The 20197-nt window shown below is 38.2% G+C and overlaps 7 protein-coding genes across 7 annotated transcripts; 5 read left to right on the forward strand and 2 right to left on the reverse strand.

Annotated features, from left to right (window-relative positions):
* Positions 1-2429: 2429 nt before the first annotated feature.
* Positions 2430-2741, forward strand: LOC307268478 (histone H4; the record flags this gene model as incomplete). Its single annotated transcript, XM_080051120.1, has 1 exon — positions 2430-2741. The coding sequence occupies one exon, from the start codon at positions 2430-2432 to the stop codon at positions 2739-2741; it is 312 nt and encodes a 103-aa protein (XP_079907246.1).
* Positions 2742-4102: 1361 nt separating this feature from the next.
* Positions 4103-4513, forward strand: LOC307268472 (histone H3.2; the record flags this gene model as incomplete). Its single annotated transcript, XM_080051112.1, has 1 exon — positions 4103-4513. The coding sequence occupies one exon, from the start codon at positions 4103-4105 to the stop codon at positions 4511-4513; it is 411 nt and encodes a 136-aa protein (XP_079907238.1).
* A 2671-nt stretch (positions 4514-7184) lies between these two features.
* On the forward strand, positions 7185-7790 carry LOC307268500 (histone H1.5-like; the record flags this gene model as incomplete). The annotated part of the gene is made up of 1 exon (XM_080051159.1): positions 7185-7790. The coding sequence occupies one exon, from the start codon at positions 7185-7187 to the stop codon at positions 7788-7790; it is 606 nt and encodes a 201-aa protein (XP_079907285.1).
* Positions 7791-10903: 3113 nt separating this feature from the next.
* Positions 10904-11314, forward strand: LOC307268501 (histone H3.2; the record flags this gene model as incomplete). Its single annotated transcript, XM_080051160.1, has 1 exon — positions 10904-11314. The coding sequence occupies one exon, from the start codon at positions 10904-10906 to the stop codon at positions 11312-11314; it is 411 nt and encodes a 136-aa protein (XP_079907286.1).
* Positions 11315-12943: 1629 nt separating this feature from the next.
* Positions 12944-13327, forward strand: LOC307268503 (histone H2A-like; the record flags this gene model as incomplete). Its single annotated transcript, XM_080051162.1, has 1 exon — positions 12944-13327. The coding sequence occupies one exon, from the start codon at positions 12944-12946 to the stop codon at positions 13325-13327; it is 384 nt and encodes a 127-aa protein (XP_079907288.1).
* A 3674-nt stretch (positions 13328-17001) lies between these two features.
* On the reverse strand, positions 17002-17712 carry LOC307268504 (histone H2B 1/2-like). The gene has a single exon (XM_080051163.1). The coding sequence runs from the start codon at positions 17703-17705 to the stop codon at positions 17328-17330; it is 378 nt and encodes a 125-aa protein (XP_079907289.1). The 5' UTR covers positions 17706-17712; the 3' UTR covers positions 17002-17327.
* An 818-nt stretch (positions 17713-18530) lies between these two features.
* On the reverse strand, positions 18531-19389 carry LOC307268495 (histone H4; the record flags this gene model as incomplete). Its single annotated transcript, XM_080051155.1, has 1 exon — positions 18531-19389. The coding sequence occupies one exon, from the start codon at positions 19387-19389 to the stop codon at positions 19078-19080; it is 312 nt and encodes a 103-aa protein (XP_079907281.1). The 3' UTR covers positions 18531-19077.
* Positions 19390-20197: the final 808 nt, after the last annotated feature.

Genomic DNA, 20197 nt, shown 5'->3' on the forward strand with positions numbered 1-20197 from the left:
TAAATAGTCGACAAAGATTGAAGTACACTTTTCTTAAACAAGGCCTAGCAGATCTAATGGTTTTACCTGCAAAGCTCACAATGACAAAGTCACCATCATCATCTTTCTGGCCATCTGAACTCTCATCAGTGGTGTCGTTAAGTGGAATTGAGATGTCACTCTCTTCTGAGCTACTGTAGACAATCACTTTCTTTTGGTGACCAGCGTATACATGCCACTGGCACAACTCTCAGAAATTTACTTTGCACTAGTTGCTCCGTGCTTGTGGAACCAACTGCCACCTGACAAATGTGTTTCCCTCTACATTTCTGCCTTTAAATCAAGGCTCAAAACCCATATGTACACCCTGGTGTTTCCTCCCCATTAACTATATCTTACCTCTGCACTACTATCTGTGTTTATGTGGATGTATGGGCTTTACGTCTTTTATTTTGGTTATTGTTATTTTACCTTCATTGTTTACCTGAATGCACTACAGCACTTTGGACAGTGCAAACTGTCATAAATGTGCTTTTATAAATACATTTTACTTACTTACTTATAACTCACCTAGGCCATTTGGCACAAATCACCCCATCCCCAGAATTTTGGATAATAGGCATGATGCAGCAGTTTAGGGTTGACATCGTGCTAACTGTATAGATTCAAAGTGTAGCATACCAAAGCACTAAAACATGTGTCAAATGTTTTCAAACTTGTCTTTAAGTGTTCAGACACAATAATCAAAAAACCTTGATCATGGAAATTTTACTTTGAAAGGCAAAACACAGTTTTTTTTAGCTTAAATGCTTAAGTGCTTATATCTTATTCCTTGTGTCTCCCTTCTTTACAGGATGAGTCAAATGGATGGCTCTTCTTAAATATGTGGTCACATTTCCAATTTCTTCCACGGTTTTCTAGAAACAAGGGGTTTTGCAACTTCCAAAATGCACAACTCACCCCACTTTCCCCTATATATATTTTTAAATGTGTGGTATGTTTGCTGCTTCTAGACATCAGTATTTCCCTCCATGAAATAGGCTACGTAAAAAAGGGCAATTTAAACAAACATTTTTATTGTATACACTCATACCAATAACTGTTTAAAGTTTAAACAAATGAAGTAGTTGCATCTATATTACTCTGGCTTGGCTCAACTAAGCCCATCTTTCCATTGCATTGTCCATGAGGGCTACTGGGCTGTGGGTGCAATTCAGCTGATGTTGCACTGCCCTCTTGTGTCCATGTGTGTGAATGTAAAATGTCCAAACCCTTGTAGAGTAAATATGCATTTTATTTTTTATTTTCAATGTTTTAAGTCGAAAAAAATTATGAATAAAATGTTCACATGTACTATTTTTTAATAGGGAATCAGACAATTAATTATTCAAATTGTATTTATTACAAAAAATATTCAGTCAATAAAACAAGTTTCATTTTATGGGGCCCAAGAATAAAGTGATTCCTGTGTAACCTTCATAATGGGACATTGTCATCAAGAAATAAAATTAGAATAATTAACAAAACGATAAATTTAAAAAAAATCTCACATGTAGAGAACAACAATAAGGTGGAGAGAATAAGAGCACTACAAAAGATAAACATATTCGATCTTGGACCATAAAAGGTTAAAGCAATAAGGCAGTGAAAAACATAGACTTTTAAGCCTATACCATCAGTGAAAAGTGTGAGTATTACTGTGGACAACACTTGATCTTATTGATTCAGTGATAATATAATATGAAGCATCTCTGTCCAATCAATATTTAATGTGTACTTCAGGAAAGTTGATGTGATCATAAGTGTATGTGAGCGCTTCCGATATATGAGAAACGTCTTAAACAGCTCTGCGATAAATCATCACCTTACAGACTTTAATAAGTCATATTCAACCATATAAACAAACACATATCATTACAAAAAAAAAGGTAAACATTTGACATAAATAACTTAAAATAGGCCTAAATAAATTCAACACAAGTTCAGAGGTCAAATGTTTGGCAGCTAAAGGCCTCATGAGAATGATAAAGACATTCATTTAAATCACATTTAATTATTAAAAGAATATGTTTCAATTTGTGTTCAATTCTGGGACTGAAGCGATAAGACTAGAGATTTTTGCTCAATAAATCTTGCTAAAATATTTATATTTGGTGAAAGGTTCATAGTTTCATATATTTTACTGAAGATGATTTAAAAGCACTAAGGATGTCCTTGATGCCTGATTAAAATACACAATAAAAAGTTATAAGGAAAGAAAAATTCCTGATGACAAAGGTTCAGATAAAACAAACTGCTGCCAACAGTTAACGGTTTCCAACGGCTGAGTTGGCTCCTCCCACCGCAGTTCTGCCCCATGTCCTCTATCACGTCCGCAGACAGGCTTTAAATAGTGAGCCGCGCTGCAGTTAGCCTCATTCATCTAGTAGTATTAACCACTAGAAGTAAGTATGTCTGGAAGAGGCAAGGGAGGAAAGGGACTCGGCAAAGGAGGCGCCAAGCGTCACCGTAAAGTTCTTCGTGATAACATCCAGGGAATCACCAAGCCCGCCATCCGCCGTCTGGCTCGCCGCGGCGGAGTGAAGCGTATCTCCGGTCTGATCTACGAGGAGACCCGCGGCGTGCTCAAGGTGTTCCTGGAGAACGTCATCCGTGACGCCGTCACCTACACCGAGCACGCCAAGAGGAAGACCGTCACCGCCATGGACGTGGTGTACGCTCTGAAGAGGCAGGGCCGCACACTGTACGGCTTCGGAGGTTAAACGGGACCGACCATAACAACCCAACGGCTCTTTTAAGAGCCACGCACTTCATATAAAGAGAATATATTCCTAATTAATCTTTACCATTATTAACCATGACATGATGATCAAGCAACAGTCAATATGTCGTTTTTCTAACGTGATGTATAGATCGTCCACAGAACAATCTATTGAGACAAATTACATATAAAACTGAATGAAATGGTAAAGATGTGCTCATCCCAAAGCACCCCAGCTCCATGAATAGATCCAATACCACAGCGTGCCTGAACAATATATGGCTCAGGTTGATTTGTCATATGCACATTAACAATTACAGCAACAGTTAATGACAAATGACTTAAGCTCCTTTCAACAATGCAATATAGAAGAAAAACAAGTGAAGAGACGGCAACACCCGAGACAAATAATTACAACAGTAGAGCAAAGACACAGTGCAGATAGATGTGTACAGATAAGGTGCATCATAAATATAAAGTAATAAAAGTAATTTAGAATGCAGAATAACATAGATGAAACAATACTGTATGGAAATAATAAGTGAAGTCGGATAATATATAATCAATCATATATCAAAGTTATATTATAATATAATAACTTTGATTGGTTAACATTAAAGTGTAAACAGATTTTTTTAACATGTAAACTGATGTGAAGTGGCACAGTGATGAGCATAGATTATCAATATGGCATTTCTTCATCCCCTCTATTCAAGCGAAAATGTTTTTGAGCTCATTACAAAATAACATGGAAGCAGAATTTATGTGAATAATATAAATAAATAAAAATTCTACATGTCTCTTCTCCATTTACTCATCTGTATGGATCTGTTTATTCTTAAACATGTTTTACAAAGTCCTTCATCTAAGTGACTTTTACTGACCGATATAAATTCACATAGGATCAAATAGAATGTAGTTCATTTTCAATTTAGTTCAGGGTTTGAAATTAATTAGATATCAAATTGAAAAAGAAACAAATCACAGTGAAATCAAAGCTCCTGTCCTTTTGTTACATCTGGCTTATGTGAATATAGGGTTTATAAATAATGTGTAAAATGGGAGAATTTGTGTTCCTAAAAGTGTAGTTATTTGTATATTAAGATGGGGCGCGTTATTATTTGTGGATATGTTTTTAATACGTTTTTATATTGTTATACAACATACAAAAGAGTGTAACTGACTAACCGTCTTCAGAGCGAGTGGGAAGTTTGAAAATTCAAATTCCGACCAATAAAATGCTGAGCTGCGTCACGTGTGAACTTTGAACCAATCATCGTCTCCTCTGCTCGATATAAGCCAGTTCTCATCCGCGATAGTGACTCACAACGTTTACACATCTAGAAAAACACCCGCTCAAAAATGGCCCGTACCAAGCAGACAGCCCGTAAATCCACCGGAGGAAAGGCTCCCAGGAAGCAGCTCGCCACCAAGGCTGCCCGTAAGAGCGCCCCAGCCACCGGCGGAGTAAAGAAGCCCCATCGTTACAGGCCCGGCACCGTGGCTCTGAGGGAGATCCGTCGCTACCAGAAGTCCACCGAGCTGCTGATCCGCAAGCTGCCCTTCCAGCGTCTGGTGAGGGAGATCGCTCAGGACTTCAAGACCGACCTGCGCTTCCAGAGCTCCGCCGTCATGGCTCTGCAGGAGGCCAGCGAGGCTTACCTGGTCGGCCTGTTCGAGGACACAAACCTGTGCGCCATCCACGCCAAGAGGGTCACCATCATGCCCAAAGACATCCAGCTGGCCCGCCGCATCCGTGGAGAGAGAGCATAGATCTGACCACACGTCTACTGACTCAACAACGGCTCTTTTAAGAGCCACATACTCACAACCATAGAGCAACTTTCCTGTAGTAACATCATGTATATAAAGTCTGATAATACTGTTAAGCAATATAGATTCCCTGAAAGTGGGTTTACTCTTACTCAATGTAAAGTGTTTTTTATTTTAAAGTTAAAAATGAAAACACAATTTATGGAATTAATAGTGAGTTTCCTATTTAGCATAATCTGTTTATAATATATAATAGTATGTACATGTCATGACACATAATGATACTCAACTGTTTCTAATAGGATAGCTCACAATAAATTGACCCATCATATACAATATTCATATAATTCATATAATATCTTTATTTCAGTGCAGATGTCACGCAATTGTACAGAACTGATTTGTATTTATTTAAATAAAACAATTGAACATATTTTTCTAACATTTTATTTTAAATATTATAGTTATGATGTTATGCTATGTTTATTGTGTTCACAGTTTGACCAAAGGCAAATTCCTTTTGTGTGTGAACGTACCTGAAAACAATTAAAAATAGAAATCTGATTTTAAAAAGTTAATATAATAAACAGTTCCCTCCCTGGCCTGTAGGCCTATGTGTCCTTAGTCCTGTCTCCATATCAACTTTGCATTTCATACTTAAAATGACAGTCACATTCACTGGTAAACTATCTTTCCATATTACTCCTGTCTATATAACAAGTATTGAAATTGGACATGTGGTCTTGACTTTAATTTTGTTACCCAGTAGAATGCTTTTTAAAATGCCTTTACCCTGTTAAAAAAGGGAACCACACCTGACTGATTACAGTGATATATATGTATTCACCCGGTGTTTATTTATTTATATACTATACATGGCCACTCTCTGCTATGTAAATTGTTTTCTACTGTACTGTAGCACATCATGCACTTTACTCTGTATACAAAATGATACTTTATTTTTCAACTGAAAAGTGCGCACAGTTCTCCTATAGAGTCCCTTCTTCATATTGTACTTAAAACAATATATATGTTTGTTATATCTTATAAATTGATTTAATTCTAAGTGTGAATGAGATCAAAGTTGGCATTGCAACAGCATGTTTTAGGCCTCTTTAGTTCATGTCAATATCTTAAATCCTGAGGCTGAAGAAAGAATCATGTATTAGCCTATTGTTATTTAATGATACATGTTGTAATTTAGTTTAATATATTGTTGCTGCTGCACAGAATATACGGCTTTCTGGGACGTATTGTAGATTATATGAATAAATAGTGAACCATGTGCCTGAGTTTGATCATTGATACAATTTGAAGAATCAGATTTTGCATAGCTAAGTCTCACATGAAGTTTTTTTTTAAACAGCATTTGGCAGATTTGAATCAGTCATGCAGCCAGTGAATCACATCTTAAATACCATTGCAATTTTTTTTAAATTGTAATACCTAGGCCTATATGAATCAGAAACACAGTCACTTCAATCTGCTCATAAATAGCAAGATTTTACACTTAAAAAACGCATGCAATAGGCCTACATACATTGTGTGTGCATGCATATGATATAGGCCTATACCATCACGAGCCGATTGAAAAGACTGGGTTGAAATCTTATATTCAGTCTATGGTTGGAATCAGAAAAAAAGTCAAGTGAAATGAGTTTTAAAATGTATCTGTCATCACAAAAGTAAAAAAACAACAACATTATATTTCACACCAATAGCTGAAATGTAGACGTAAAAAGGCTTAAACGCACCACATGCCATTAAATCTCCCAATGACATACAATGCAGATGTCAAAACAGCTGTAACACAGTGGCAGCTAAGTGACATGATGAGAATAATCAAGAATATCATGTTAAATTACGAAATAAAAGTGTTTTAATGTAGCTTTATACTTCTATGTCTGAGCCAACCAAATCATGTCACAGACAGAATGACCATTTTCCCAACTGGAGCTGTTTAAGTGATTAAATCAGGTCTAAATACATCAGAATTAATAAATAATACTTAACTGAAATGCTAAATCTGACTATTTGTATCTTATTACATTGCACTGTCAGTCTTTTCATGTTAAATCTACATTTTGTGGAGACAGAAAATCTTTTCCCAGCTGATCCTATTGTTAGGAGTCGGTCTGAGCGCCTAAATCACAGGCAACATCCGTGTGTTTACTTCCACCGAAAAGAGCTCAGATTTAAGCAAAATAAAACCATCTCATATAGAGATTTCACGTTAATTCCATAGTCAGACATCTCTGCTAACTGGAAAACCACTTTCACATTTAATACAAATAACTTTTAGACATTTTTGGAGACGAAATGTGAAAGAAAGTCGCTATGAGTTGCCCAAAATGACGGTGTTTGGGAGAGGTTTGAAGCTTCCTGGAGTAAAATTAACGCGTCCACGGCTATAAATAAGAGCTCAATCTGAAGATAAGAACGTTTTCTATCTATTAGAATAACTTTTATGGAGTAAAATGTTTACATTATATGACTATTAACGCCGAAAAGTGGAGGAGAAAACACAAAGTGTCGCCACATTTGAGCCAGCGCGGCAGAGCGGCTGTGTGGTTGACTCTCCACGGTTCTCATGGAATGTATAAACGACGCCTCGTGCGCCCGGACACCACACTTGTTCTAAACGAACTAAACAACCGACTAAATCGTCAACATGGTAGAAGAAACAGCTCCCGCAGTTGCCCCGGCGAAAGCCCCGGCAAAGGCCCCCAGGAAGAGGGCAGCAGCCCGCCCCAAGAAGGATGGACCAACGCTGCCCAAGCTGATCCTGGCCGCCGTGGCCGACTCCAAGGAGCGCAAGGGTGTCTCTCTGGCTGCCGTCAAGAAGGTGCTCGCCGCCAAGGGTGTCGATGTCCAGAGGGCCAACAAGCGCATCAACTCCGCCGTGACCAGACTTGTGTCCGCCGGCAGCCTGAGCCAGCCCAAGGGCACCGGAGCCACCGGGTCTTTCAAGATCGCCAAGAAGGAGGCGGCCCCCAAAGCAGCGAAGAAAGTGGTCAAGAAGAAGGCACCTGCCAAGGCCAAGAAACCCGCCGTGAAGAAGTCACCGGCCAAGAAGGCAGCAGCCAAGAAGCCAGCGGCCAAGAGAACCCCGGTCAAGAAGGCACCCGCCAAGAAGGCAGCAGCCAAGAAGCCCGTGGCGAAGAAAAGCCCCAAGAAAGCTGTCGCCAAGAAGACCGTGAAGAAAGTCGCAGCCAAGAAGCCAGCGGCCAGGAGAGCACCAGCAAAGAAGGTCGCATCCAAGAAGGCAAAGAAGTAAATCCGCTTCCAGCTTAAATAACCAAAGGCTCTTTTAAGAGCCACCACAACTTCCACTAAAGAGCTTTTCCTACCACAACCACACTATGACGGCGATTAAAATTAAATATTTTTAGATCAGAATTAAATTAAATGTAAATACAAATTTTATAATATCAATACTTTTTATCCACACAGTATAATGATGTTGACATTCCACACAAGGTTGACAGGTAAGATTAAGCAAATACTGCCTTTGCAATGTCAATACATCAACAGTCTCAATCTGTATTTCAGTGTACTTTTATAAACATTAATTCATAATGCATGTGACTAGTGTGTGTGAGAGAGAGAGGTAAACAGGCAAGAATAAATCAGGAGCATTTATTTCCCTGTAGTGGCGATTTAGAGAATTTTTATCATAAAATATTGTTGCACCCAAACACTGACTACATCTATTTATACAAACTTTAATTTCAAAGGGAATACACAACGCTTTACTTCTACATGTTTGTCTTTTGTGAGGGTGACATTATATTAAACAGTAAAGGAATACATAAGACACATGTTTTTTTTAAATCTGACATTAAGATGATGTGATATATAAGCTTATAATATAATAGTAAATAGAAGACATTCTCGATGATTTTACACTTGGATTTTAAAGACATTTTTATTTATTTTCATTGTTTATTTTATTATATTATTTTAAATATTATACAAGGGAATAGTTTTTTATTGTAATTGTCAACGTTATATATACATGATTGTAAGGTGAATTAAACTCAACCCAAATTTGTACCTTTTAAATGAGAACAGTCCTCCCTTAGAACATTATCTACCTCATGCATAGAAAAGCAGTGCAGACAAAGGAAGAAATATTTGTTGTTCAGAGTCCCTCTGTTTTGTTATTCTGCGTTCTGCCAGAAGATGGCAGCATTGAGCTGTGTATGATGTGAACAGATTGCAGGCAGGATGGGCCTAACCTGTTAATGTGTGATCAATTTTCTGTCTCTCAACTGGTAGTAATAAATAAATAAAAGAATGTTTTGAAACCTATAGAAAAACAACATCAATACAAACTCCAAAACAAAACCAATGTAGTTAATTTGCCAATATGAAATCAGTAGTAAAAATACATCAAGAGCTTTTATAAGTCATGGATAGACACACCTAGACATACAGTAAGCGGTGTATAAAAGAGGTTAGGGTACAAGGTCGAAAATGCCAGACAGCAACAACAACAACCATACATTCTAGACAATTCAGCAACCATGAAAAAAAAACATTCATTCTACAATTCAGCTAATCAACAGACAAGAGTACAACTGTAACATAACTTCACTTTATTTACCTTTCTCATATTTCAAATCCAAATTATCCAGCATCCAAGTTTTCAGCTTTATTTAAAACTAAATTGATTCAATGTTTTGAATATGCAAAGGTAGCTTGTTCCAATTCACAGCTCATACAATTCATACAACATTATCATTCACTTTGTTTAATTTTAAAACATAACAACCTTAATTCATCCTGCACAGGCCCAAAACAGCAATAATCATGTAAATATTCCCTCAAAATGTTGCCCAACTACTACGTGTTAGTGAAATATGTATTTTCAAATGTGGCATATTGTCTTCATAGTTCTGAGTTTATAAATTCTACAGGTTGTTCTAATCTACATAATGCAGAATGGCTCATTTCAAACTTCAAGTCAAGTCAACTTTATTGTCAATTTCTGCAATATCTTCCAGACAGACAGACAGACAGACAGACAGACAGACACAGACACACACACACACACACACACACACACACACACACACACACACACACACACACACACACACACACACACACACACACACACACACAGTAATCGAACATACATTTCTCTCTGACCCACGGTGCAATAAGAACAAAAGGATAAAATAAGATAAGATGTAAAATATACAACAAATATATTCTAAATATAGTGCAAAATGTAAAGCAAAACCAAGCGGTATAAAAAAGTAAATGAATTTAAATATGTACTGCAGTATGATAAATAATATTTACAACGTGTGCAATATGCAGTAGACTGAAGAAATTCAAAGTGTACTATGTAAGGGCATTACAATGTGCAGACTGAGTATAAAAGTAAAAAGTATGATTTAAGTGGAAAGTTTTTCTGAGAGTTACAGTATTGAGTGACCTATTGACCCTTTATTTGTTTGGTTTTTACTGTAAGTACAAGAATGGTGTAGTCCTCACTATGCTGCTTGAGGCCTCCTTTTTCTCTTTTCTTTATTGCATTAAAAACATGTAAATATTTAGTTATAGTATAGATAAGCTATTAAATATATAAGAAAGTGAAGTAACAAGACAACATCTTGGCTAGTAAATGCAAGGGGACACACATTCACTCAAGACAGCTCGGAGCATATGTTTTGATAAGAAATATTGTATTCCTGTCTGTATTTTAGTGTCTAATTTTCAACAACCACTGATGTTCAGGTATTATCTGATTTTCTCTGGCAAAAGGTTAACATTAGGACAGATTAAACTGTTTTACAAACCTTTTGTGTTGGGAGGAGAGAACAATGTTAATGTTTTGCTGAGTTTCATGTTCAAAAACTACACATTGGGTTTAGGATTTACTGAATTTAGAACTTTATGAACACCAAACAAAACAGTTTATAAACATAAAGAAACAACAGGGTCAATTATTACCATTTAATTAATAATAAAGTCTTCTTACAGCCTCTCACTGGTGGTTGTTGATGCAGGAATGAGATCTGTTGACTGTTAGTGAAATAAATGTATTTCGGACCAGACACTGACGACCAACGGTGGTTATATCTAAGTAAATCAATCAAAAAAGGGCCGAGGTTTAATCCAATATTTGCTTGATATTGATTATATGCCTTTACCTCGAACTTTAGACGCTAGAGCAGCTGGCGAAGGAGGAGCGGTTAGTTTGAATCAGAGCCGTTGGCTCTCCTAAACGGCTCAGATTTGAATTTCGCGCTCTACTCTCGTTCTGGACCAATCAGCGCTGAGCTCGCGCCTGCAGTTCCTATATAAAGCCGCTGCTCGCCGGCAGAATTCATTCTATCTTATCCTGTCCAAACAGAGAAGACTCGAGAAACTACAATGGCCCGCACCAAGCAGACCGCCCGTAAATCCACCGGAGGAAAGGCTCCCAGGAAGCAGCTCGCCACCAAGGCTGCCCGTAAGAGCGCCCCAGCCACCGGCGGCGTGAAGAAGCCCCATCGTTACAGGCCTGGCACCGTGGCTCTGAGGGAGATCCGTCGCTACCAGAAGTCCACCGAGCTGCTGATCCGCAAGCTGCCCTTCCAGCGTCTGGTGAGGGAGATCGCTCAGGACTTCAAGACCGACCTGCGCTTCCAGAGCTCCGCCGTCATGGCCCTTCAGGAGGCCAGCGAGGCTTACCTGGTCGGCCTGTTCGAGGACACAAACCTGTGCGCCATCCACGCCAAGAGGGTTACCATCATGCCGAAAGACATCCAGCTGGCCCGCCGCATCCGTGGAGAGAGAGCATAAATCTGATCTGATTCACAGCTGCTTCACACACCAACGGCTCTTTTAAGAGCCACATACTCGCAACCATAGAGCGACTTTCCTGAACTTGCAAAATATGAAATATATGTCTAACATCACAGTAAGTATGGACGAATTTAAAGCTTACCAGTTGCTCTTGTATATGATAATGACAGACAGTCACTGTTAACTTCAATAAAAGGTCACGGCTCTGGAAGAAGCTACTGTAATATACTTAAAGTGGGGAATGATAAAGTAATTTACATTAACCAGATTTAAAAAAATAAATATATATATATATATACAACACTGCTCATTTTGGTTTATACATATCTTATTAACACATAATTTGAATAGTGGTATACAGTAAGATAATAGATACATATACAGACTGTTGCATGTCAGCTTGCTGTCATAAATTTAATTTACAAACACTACATTGTTTACTATAGCACCTCTTACTAGGTAATGTGTGCAATAAAAACACAAACATTTTTTTTTGTTTTTCAAGCTTGATGTATGTGGGGTCACTGGTATGAAGACAATACATCTGAAATATAACATACATATTGCCACATACAAGGAGAAATCACACATTTTTGGCACTAAATTAATCATCTACAACCAGATAACTTCCAATAGTATTTTCTTTTAGAAGACGAAACCTACTGAATAAGATCAAACAGGGCCCCTTCACTGTCCCACTGGTTTCATCATTCACTAATATTGAACCATACTAATATGACACAGGATTTTAGCCATTACAATGCTTATACTCAAAAATTGTTATAGAAAATATGTTTGCTGTAACATATTTATATTATTATATTGTTGTTATTCTGGCCACGTCTATGACTGTACAAGGCTGAATACTGGCTGACTGTCTCATCAAGATTCCGTTCCCAGAAAACTAAACGGTAATGTCAATTACGTGTGCCAGAAAATCTATTTTGCCCCTGATTAAGTCTGATAGAAAACATATCGAAAATATGTTTTTACTCAACATGATTAAGTCAATTATTTCCCACTCTGATACGATTGTAACATGGCTCTAATATGTTTATGATCAACACATGTTTTATCATTTATTTCCCTAGCTCTGATTAGGCTTTCTTCTTCTCATTAGACTTCCTTTATTTTAGAGTTTATTTGTCGCTTTTCTACCAAGCGCGGTTCTCCTATTGACTGAACAATCACTATCTATATTAATTAATCTGTAAACTGTATTCTAACTTTACTTTTTGGTGAGAGCTGATAGAGAGTAATAGCATAATGTTGGTTAATCGTGCTATGTCTAACAATATTGTGAAAGATAAAGGAAACAATGAAATTACAGACACACCTCAAGACTATCTAAACACAGTTAACTGAGTTTGGTTGAGGTTATTTGAAATTATTACAGGGAATTCGATCTGTAATATTTTATTTTGAAACAACCCTACACGCTCAGAGCTGGGCCTGAGCGGGAGAGCTGAATTCAGCCACTCTCCTCTGATTGGCCGATACACTAACGTTCTATCCAGCCAATCAACAGCCAGCAGGGAGGGTATTTATGCTCGATTGTCACCACCAGGCGGCATTCTTTCTCACTTTTCTATCGAAATAAGTAAGAAATATCCCAATCTTTACAAAATGTCTGGACGCGGAAAAGGTGCCGGTAAGACCAGACAGAAGTCCAAGACCCGCTCCTCTCGTGCCGGGCTCCAGTTCCCCGTGGGCCGTGTCCACAGGTTGCTGAGAAAGGGCAACTATGCCAAGCGCGTCGGTGCCGGCGGCCCCGTGTATCTGGCGGCGGTGCTGGAGTACCTGACCGCTGAGATCCTGGAGCTGGCTGGAAACGCTGCCCGCGACAACAAGAAGAGCCGCATCATCCCCCGCCACCTGCAGCTGGCCGTCCGCAACGACGAGGAGCTCAACAAGCTGCTGGGCGGAGTGACCATCGCTCAGGGCGGCGTGCTGCCCAACATCCAGGCGGTGCTGCTGCCCAAGAAGACCGAGAAGGCCGCCAAGAAGTAGAGACGCAACACTTCGAACAACACAACGGCTCTTTTAAGAGCCACCCACTTCTATCTAAAGAGTTAACGTTCAACATTATATTTGTATTAATAAATGTATGGTTTCTTGTTATTTGGTGTGTGTGTGTGTGTGTGTGTGTGTGTGTGTGTGTGTGTGTGTGTGTATCTGTATTTACCACTAGCTGTAATCTGGTCTGGCTGATGGGCGAAAACAATATGAACATTTAGGGTTTTCTTGCTTGGAGGGAAATGCAGTTTCCCAAAAGTGAAATTGTGCGAAAACCCTTAAAAACAGGTTTTACTTTTTCATATGAAGACAATTAACTGGATAAATAAAAATAATACTAATAGAGTAATAGGAAAAAAAGGCTCTGGAATGACCACTTTTTGAAAAATCCACATAAATGTATATTTTGTTCAAATAAAACAAATTGTTGATCGAATTGTTTTTCCCTCTCACAGGTAAAAACCCATAGACATTATAATGTCTATGTAAAAACCTCTTAGCTATGTGTGACATCATACATATCCCAAAATGCACCTGGGCTCAGACTCACACACACACACACACACACACACACACACACACGCACACACGCACACACACACACACACACACACACACAATAATAATAATAACGTCATATAAACGTATTGATTTCAATTAGACCTTGACCCGTTATATCAACACAACGTCTGGTTCTGATAGAGCAGATAATAATCCTTTATGACCTTATAAGGAAACATGCTCCAAGGACTACATTATCCGATCGATATGCCCGCGCTCAGCCCCGAGAGCGTTGGACGTTGGACCAGATTTTGAGCAGAAAAACAACTTGAATCTACGAAAATACAGGTAAGAAAAGTGTGCTGCACAGCTCTTATAGTTATATTGTCTCTTAGCCTATATTTTATTTTAGCCAATGTATAGTAGCTTGTCTATTAGCCTACTTTTAACTCAAAGTTTGCCACTAACTTGAAACGTTATATTTTGCTGGCTTTTACTGCCTTATAAAAGTAATTTATTTTCATTTGTAACAATGTTAATGTTAAGCATATTAGCATTCTTTTCTGTTTTTCTTATAACCTGTAGCCTAACCTTTATATGTGTGTTTTTACTGCCTTATAGATGCAATTTCTTATCGTTTTTAACCAAGTTTTAGACCTTTTTTATTATCTCTTAAATGCAATATTCTTATTTTCTAATGTATTTTTAAACCCCTGGTATTAGAATTGCATTTTTTGTCAAACCCTAAATTTCTCATAGTGGGTTAACTTCAGTGAAAAAAAATAAAGTATAACCCTGTATAGCCTTCATTTTATTTTTCTAAATTTTCTAAATATACAAATAGGCTTTCTACTATAGGCCTATTTTAAAGGGGTTTATTTAATTCGTGAAATATCACCTTACTTCCAACCACCAGAACTGGCTAAGAACTTGTGTTTTGGGTCATAAAATAAATGTAGGCCTATTTATATCTTCTGTAAATATAAGATTTGACCGTTTCAAAGTGTGCGCTTCTGTTTAAAATAATGTCTTGTGTGTGTGTGTGTGTGTGTGTGTGTGTGTGTGTGTGTGTGTGTGAGAGAGTATGTGATGTCACTGGGTTCTATGTCTATCTCTCAGAATGCCCGGTTGGATTCTAGAACTTTTTTTAGAATTCTAAAGCATTTGTTTATTTGTTCCATATTTTCTTACAGCTGTAGTCGCCATGGTGATGACGTCATGCCTCGTACTGCTGGCGCTCGCGCTGTGTTGTCTCCACGGTGATGCCAGCCACATCACAGACCTTGATTTTTCTGTCAGTCCAGACGGGGACGACCGACTCACAGAGCGAGGTTTCACTGAAATCGATATTGATCTGAACAGTGGGGTAGCAGGAGATTATATCACTCTATGGTTCAAGACAGGAAACTCCCCGGGCATCACTAGTCTTCAACTCACATTCACATACGGTGCCAATGTCCCAGGCTACACCAAGATCAACAAGGATCTCAATGATGGAGCAGGCGGCGATTACATCTACCTGTGGCACCAAAGAGGCTCTGGAACTCCCATCGTGGGCATTGATGTCTCAACCAATTCATCCGAAGAGGACTATTTGCGTGCTGCCGGCTGGGAGAAAGTGGACGGTGATCTGAACAGCGGGGCGGGGGGAAACTTCATCTACCTCTGGGTGAAGAGAGCATAGTGAGGTCTCTTAATAAAATACGAAGGTCTTCTGTGATCCCAACCGCAGGTGATACTCATACTGGGCAAATAGTACTAAAGTTGTTGTAATCATTTTGGTGATGGTTTATTGAACCTCTTTTGTCTTCAGAAAGAATCAACGCTGTGCTGGGTTCATTGTATTAAACAATCTGTCAGATTAAAATCAAACTAAAGTCATATTAACGATAAGAGGATCTTAACGACCAATTAAACATTGGAGCTCTGTATCTTATTCTGAAAACTTCCTGCTTGTCAATGAATCAATAAAGACAAATTTGATTGAGAAATGTGTTCGCGTCATTCTTTAAATTATAGAAACTTCACGTGTGTTCGTAATTTGTAAATGCTAAACATAATAAATGTCACAAAAAAATATATATGCTGGATGCTGAAAAGGCTAAACTGGACAGCTGAGTGTGAACACTTTGAAAAGGTCTCACTAGTATGAAATGAGCTGAAATGTTGAATACACAACATAGGCGCATGTGGGTATTTTCTCTGTCTCTCTCTCTCCATCTCTCTCTGTCTCTCTCTAATGAAAGATGTGAAATATTTAAAAGTTTGCTTTCTTATTGCTATTTGCTGAAATTATATATAAGTTCAAAGACATAAAAAACAAAATAAATAGTCCTTTAATGGACTTGGAGCTCAACTAGATCGATGGCTTGAATTCATATAAATCAGCTGAAGTATGAAGATGTAAAAAAAAAAGTAAGAAAGAGCCTAATTGTCAAGTCTTAAAGCTGGGGTATATGATTTCTGATTGGTTAAAGTTAACATGAGCTGTACACTTTGACCAATCAGAGCGAGGCTCCGATTATCGGTACATACTATTACAATGTCTTCTAACTTAAAATGTAGGCTACATGTATTTATGTATCGTATACACATACACTAAAACAGTTGTTTTACAAATTAATTTCTATAACTATGTCATCACATTTTGCCTTATTTAATGTAACACATATTATTTTATTGAAAAGATAATGGCGCATGTACAACTTTAAAACCATGCCTGATAAAGTCTGATTATAGTAAATAGTACAAATTAAAAAGAAAAGTTAATATCATTATTATATATTATATAAAACAATCTTTTTTAAAACTTTGAGGATATCCCACAATCCTTTGCAAATACCGCTCGCAGATTCAAATTTAAGCGGGCTATCAACTGAACATTATCATATCTCTTCTCCTCTGCCTACCCCTAGATCACCCACCAACCCAAGCCCCATCAACTCTACATTTCCCTTTTGTTTGTTTACTGTTGTGCTCCTACGTAAAGCGCTTTGAGTGTGAGAAAAGCGCTATATTAATTGAATATATTATTATACATTTTACATAAGAACTATAGGCTTTACCCATATTGTTATACACCAGCAATATATCTACACATGGATGTCTAATGAAATAATTTGAGGCATTGTAGTTTTCACACCATTTAAATGGCTTTATTGGCATGATTATGTAATATTGCCATGGCGTCATAATACATGATGTTCAATTAGCAACAATAACATGGGATTCACAACTCAAAGGACACATTCAATTACAGTACAATGAAACAGTAAATTCATTCAAGGCCAAATGAGAAGTATGTGATGAGACTGAAAGACCCAGTGTTTAGACACTAAATATTAGTGACTACCGGAATAAATAAAATGCTTAAAGGTGAAATGTTATTTGATATTTAAATATTTGCTTTGGAATAGACATTAGGAAGGCAGCTCTTCACTGTGGTAGTGGGTGGCTCTTAGAAGAGCCGTTGTGTCGTTAGATAAACAGTAATTTACTTGGAGCTGGTGTACTTGGTCACAGCCTTGGTTCCCTCGGACACGGCGTGCTTGGCGAGCTCGCCGGGCAGCAGGAGGCGGACGGCGGTCTGGATCTCCCGGGAGGTGATCGTGGAGCGCTTGTTGTAGTGAGCGAGGCGGGAAGCTTCGCCGGCAATGCGCTCAAAGATGTCGGACACGAAGGAGTTCATGATGCCCATCGCCTTGGAGGAGATGCCGGTGTCGGGGTGGACCTGCTTCAGGACTTTGTACACGTAGATGGCGTAGCTCTCTTTGCGGGACTTGCGCCTCTTCTTGCCGGTCTTGGTGGCTTTAGAAACGGCTTTCTTGGAGCCCTTCTTGGGCGCTTTGACGGTGTCTGCTGCTCCAGGCATGATTGAGTCAGTGATGATCAACTGGCTAGAATGATGTAATGACGTGGGGGCGCTATACTTATACTTGCCTGATGCAAACTAGAATGTGCTGTTGCTCGCTCAGGATTGGCTGTTGTGTTTGAGTTCTAGACTGAGCATGCGCAGATGCAACGTACGTGCCCTTGATATTATAGTCTTTGAGCACATTTTTAATCTGAAGCGGAGATTGATCATGTATCGACAGGTTCTTAATTATTATGTGTTGTTGAGACACTTTGTAGAAATGCGGAATGAGTCAAATATTTACTATAGAAATTAAAAGCCAATAAAAGAGCCTCTCCTCTGCCTGACAACAGGAGCTGGAATCTGATTGGTTGTTGCCAGGTAGAAAACCAACCTTCTCCACAATTATTAAATTATTTACGTTTTTGCAGCTACATTAAAGATATCTTAATGTATAAAGTTATGAGGAGCATTTCAATTATCTGTTGTTGTGCTGTAGGATGAGATGGCTTTATATACGCAATATACAAAACAGGTGTATCTTATTTCATTATATAATACAAAACATATTTTTAATTAATGATACGAATTATGCTCTGACATAGTGACATTTAGACATCTAGAGATTGTACTTTAATTAACAAAAATGATTTCCATTTGAGATATTAATATTTTCCAATTAATATCTCAGAAAATCATGGATAAAATGTTTCTTTATTTCGAACAAACATACAAAATGGAAAGTAAAAAGCAGGTGTGACAGCATACTAATACACAAAACATTACATTACAAAGCTTCATTAACAATATTTATGAAGAAATGAATCAGTGATAAGTGTCATAAGAGCAGGAGGAAGCCACATCTTATTACTTCCCACTTCTTATCCTCAAATGTTTATATAAATGTATCAGTGTTGAGCCTGTTTACTGGTGCACCGAAGTATATACAAACAGTCAAATATTGACAAAGCCGTTCAGAAAACAAGACAATCCAAGGAAAACTAAACCCCCATATACTAAACAGCACCTCTGTCATACATAGAGCATACCCCAATACAATCAGTCCCACTAGTATCACAATAAAAACATTCTCTAACCAATAGAATATTGTTTTCATTTATAGCAAGTACTTTGAAAATAAGTTTAGCAAATATCCACTAAATGAAATAATTACTTAGTTCAGCTTTTAATAAATTTGGGGTGCAATGGGAACATTTAAAATATGTACATGTTTACAAGTATCCAGTCTGGAAGGCACAACAAATAATATGCAATGGATATTTTACTATAAAGGATCAGCTATGATCTCTAGGTTGATAGAAATCATCTCTTTATATGAAGTGTGTGGCTCTTAAAAGAGCCGTTGGGTTGTCGTTACGGCCGGTCCTGTTTAACCTCCGAAGCCGTACAGTGTGCGGCCCTGCCTCTTCAGAGCGTACACCACGTCCATGGCGGTGACGGTCTTCCTCTTGGCGTGCTCGGTGTAGGTAACGGCGTCACGGATGACGTTCTCCAGGAACACCTTGAGCACACCGCGGGTCTCCTCGTAGATCAGACCGGAGATTCGCTTCACTCCGCCACGGCGAGCCAGACGGCGGATGGCGGGCTTGGTGATTCCCTGGATGTTATCACGAAGAACTTTCCGGTGACGCTTGGCGCCTCCTTTGCCGAGTCCCTTTCCTCCCTTACCTCTTCCAGACATGTTTACTTCTTGTTATGAGTCGAACTAGACGAATGAATTCATAACTGCGCGTCTCAGGATTTAAAGCTTGTCTGCGGACGTGATAGAGGACATGGGCGCGAATTGCGGTGGGAGGCGTCAAATTAGCAGCCTGTCATTGTTCAAGGGGACCTTTGCTAGAAGTGTTTATTCCTTTCCTATTTGATTTTTATTCGATTTAATCAGAATTTATCAGACATGATTTGTAAATTGTACATGTGCTTTCATCTCTTCAATAAAATAACATGCTACAGTAATATTATTATAGTTAAACCTACATTAAACAAGGCCAGTTGTATATCCTATGTTATATATATTAATACAAATGTACTCACATTATTAAATACGTTAATTTCGACGTTTTCAAATGTATTTTCACTCTGAATAACAATCCCAAACAAACAGGCCATAAAAACAGCCAATATTCATGTTGGAGGAGCTGAAATGATCATTTTCCCTCTTAAAATAAAATGAATTACAACGTATCGGAATTGTGGATAGTTATACTCCTACCAGTGAAGTAATACAGTATTTGTTTTACATATTTAACCTGTATTGACACTAGTAAATTGTAACAGACTGGAACAAAGAAATCAGAATTTTTTTCGCGGACGTAATAGAGAACAGGCAGCCCCGCCATTTTCCCTTCGTCATGTCCAAAGATTGAGATCAAGCCAGACACTGTAACACGTTTCAATTCCGGTTCAGAACATTCCCTTCAAAATAATATACAAAAAGCCTATAATTCTAATGTAAAATGTATAATAACAATAATAATAATATATTCAAT

This window comes from Ammodytes marinus (genome assembly GCF_949987685.1).
Source record: "Ammodytes marinus genome assembly, chromosome: 22".
In the NCBI taxonomy this organism is placed as follows: Eukaryota; Metazoa; Chordata; class Actinopteri; order Uranoscopiformes; family Ammodytidae; genus Ammodytes; species Ammodytes marinus.